The 3,229-nt window shown below is 60.8% G+C and overlaps 1 protein-coding gene across 1 annotated transcript in view; it reads right to left on the reverse strand.

The window, feature by feature from the left end:
* Nucleotides 1–3,229, reverse strand: part of ANOS1 (anosmin 1) — a 53,192-nt gene that overhangs the window by 9,408 nt on the left and 40,555 nt on the right. Inside the window, exon 11 of the mRNA XM_014528825.1 lies at nucleotides 12–158. Within this exon, the coding sequence (XP_014384311.1) occupies nucleotides 12–158 (147 nt within the window). The remainder of the gene's footprint in view (nucleotides 1–11; nucleotides 159–3,229) is intronic.

Here is a 3,229-nt window from a genome sequence, read left to right on the forward strand (position 1 = left end):
CCCCCGCCTCCCTGCTGTCCTTTTCCAGTAGACCTTCGCCTGCAGCCGGCCGTCCTGGAAGAAGGGGGCGCCCATCTCCAGGCGGCGGGCAGGGCGGCGCCGCTGAGCAGGGGGCTGTGGCCGGATCGGCCCTTCTCTGTCCTTCCCAAGCGGTTCTTCTGCAACCAAGGACAAGGGTCCGCGTGACGGGTCAGAAATCATGCTGGGCCCGGCCGGCGTGGCTCCGTGGGCGAGCGTCGGCCCAGGAACCAGGAAGTCGGGGTTCGATCCCCGGTCACGGGCACAGGCCCGGGTTGTGGGCTCCATCCCCAGTGTGGAGCGTGCAGGAGGCAGCTGGTCCATGATTCTCTCATCCTTGATGTTTCTCTCTCTCTCTCTTTTCCTCTCTCTAAAAATGAATGAAAATAGATTTTTAAAAGCAAATAAAAACAGACAGGGGCTGGATTTGGCGTGAAGGCATAGCTTGCAGAATCCGAGAGAGAGAGAGAGAGAGAGAGAGAGAGAGAGATATGCTGCTCAGGCACCTCCCCCTCAGGGCCCCAGGACCGGGCGTGGACCCTGACATGAGCCAGACGCATACTCGGAATATTTCAGCTTAAATAGCTCACATCCGTGTCTGCGGAGCTGAGGGCACACGTCCTCGGCTTAAGGGCCCTTCACCCGAATGCAGGGTGTGCCTCAGGGTGTCCCCCGCGCCCCCAGGTGGGTCTGCTGCACCCCAGCCGGTGCCCAGCCGTGCACCCCAGCGCTGATGTCCTCTCACAATCTGAGACCCCTCGGGGATGTCGGGGAGCCGGTTTCGGCCCGATCCCCGCAGGCCAGGCCGAGGGACCCCAGTGGTCGGTGCACGAATCCGTGCACCGGGCCTCTAGTCTATCTCTCTATATAAAAGGCTAACATGCAAATTGTCTGCTCGGGAGTTCGACCGGGAGAGCTTGAGTTCGACCGCTCGCTCTGTCGTCCACCTGCAGAGGGTGGCAGGGCTCACAGGTGAGGGGCTCACAGGTGAGGGGCTCGGTCCCCATCCCACACACCCGCCATCCTGGACCCAGGGCTGTCAATCAGACGCCCCCAGACCCAGGAGCAGGACTCCACGCATTCGCTGGGGCGGCTGCCGGAACCCGGGGACCCTTTCCTCACAAGGTCACGGGTTTATGATAAAGGAGGAAGCTCAGGCCCGGCCGGCGTGGCTCAGTGCGTGAGCGTCGACCTAGGAGCCAGGAGGTCAGGGTTCGAATCCTGGTCAAGGGCACACGCCCGGGTCGCGGGCTCCATCCCCAGTAGGGGGCGTGCAGGAGGCGGCCGATCCATGATTCTCTCTCTTCATTGATATTTCTCTCTCTCTCTCTCTCTCTCTCTCTCTCTCTCTCCCTCTTCCTTCCTCTCTGAAATCTATAAAAATATATATTTTTAAGAAATGAAATGAAAAAAAACAACAAGAAAACTCAGGAACAGGCAGATGGAGGAGACACATAGCCAACGGGGTGAGGAAGGGGGAGTGGGGGGGAGGCAGGGAGTATAGCCCCTTGCCCTCGCCAGGCACCCCATGAGCCCCCAATCGGCTCCCGGGCACCCCACGGGCCCGCAATCGGCTCCTGGGCACCCACCCCAAGCTCTCCGACCCCCCCTTTGTGTTCTTAGGGAGACTGTCTAATGCAGATGGGACTGATGGCCATTGGTCCTTCGAGGTGCCCCTCGCTATGCAGCCCCGCCCCCTGCCCCCAGCTGGGGAGGGGAGGGTGGGGCTGGCCATTCCAGTCCTCTAACCCCAGGTGGGTGCAGACCAGCCCCCGCTCCTCCCTCCACCCGGGAGCCTCCAGCAGCCCCGCCACAAAGGCACCTTCATCCCGCTCACCACTTAGGGAAATTCCAGGAGGTGCCGGGAATCTAGGCAGACGCCCAACACATACTTCTTATTCTAAGTCACCACCTGGCCGGCTGCTCCCGTGGGAGAGGCAGCCGCTCCCTGCAAACAGCTGGAGAGGCAGCGGCTGGGCCAGGAGGAGGTGGCGGGAGGAGGAGTGGGGGCAGGGGAAGGGGGAGTTAGTTCACCGTCTGACTGAAGACCACAGGCTCACTTTTAAGTGGGTCGTTGTGTACGGCCTGCGAATGGGGTTATAAGTACCCAGTGGCCCTAGCCAGTGTGGCTCAGTGGGCAGAGCACCGGGCCCTCAGACTGAAGGGTCCCGGGTTCGATTCCGGTCAAGGGCGGCGGGTGCCTGGGTGGCAGGTTCCCTGGCCCTGGTCGGGGCACGTGCAGGAGGCAACCCATCGATGTGTCTCTCACATGGATGTCTCTGTCTCTCTCCCTCTCTCTTCCACTCGCTCTAAAAAATCAATGGAAAAATATCCTTGGGTGAGAATTAAAAACAACAAAAAAACTATATATATAAAAGCCTAAGTGACCATCCGACCGCTCGACCGTCCGACCGTTCACTATGATGTGCACTGACCACCAGGGGGCAGATGCTCCGACCTGTAGCTATGACGTGCACTGACCACCAGGGGGCAGGCAGTCAGCACAGGAGCTGACAAGCTGTGGTGACTTGGCAGCTGCAGTTCTCAGGTGATGCACCCGGAACCAGAGAGGAGGGAGCCCGATTCCGGGGTGCATCACCCGAGACCCACCCTCTAGCAATCCGGGACCCCTCAGGGGATGTCAGGGAGCCAGTTTCGGCCCGATCCCCGCAGGCCAGGCTGAGGGACCCCACTGGTGCAGGAATCCGTGCCCTGGGCCCCTAGTCTATGTATATAAAAGGCTAATATGCAAATTGTCCGCTCGGGAGTTCGACCGGGAGAGCGGGAGTTCGATCACTCGCTATGACGTGCGCTGACCACCAGGGGGGCGGCGCAGAACATGGCGGGCGACCAGCGGCGGCGGCAGGGGGCTGAGGGAGCGAGGGAAGGGGGAGGCGGGAGGTGGGGAGGCCAGGCCTCGGGACCTTAACGTGCACAGATCCCGTGCACCGGGGCCTCCAGTACATAAACCAGAAAATGCCCCAATGGCTCCTACCAGAGAAAGGGCCCCCACCCTGGCTCTGGGTGACGAACCTCAACAAGCGAAGGGGGATTTTTTTCCTCCTGGTTCCTGGCTCTGGGAAGCAATACATGACGTGATGGGAGGGAGCCTGCAATCCCGTTCCAGTTGCTCACAGGGAAGGAATGCGGTTTGTTTGTTGGAAAAAAAGCAGAAGGAGAGGAGGAGGCGGGCGGAGGGAGGGGGAGCCGT

The sequence above is a fragment of the Myotis brandtii genome, unplaced genomic scaffold, assembly GCF_000412655.1.
Source record: "Myotis brandtii unplaced genomic scaffold, ASM41265v1 scaffold655, whole genome shotgun sequence".
Classification (NCBI taxonomy): Eukaryota; Metazoa; Chordata; class Mammalia; order Chiroptera; family Vespertilionidae; genus Myotis; species Myotis brandtii.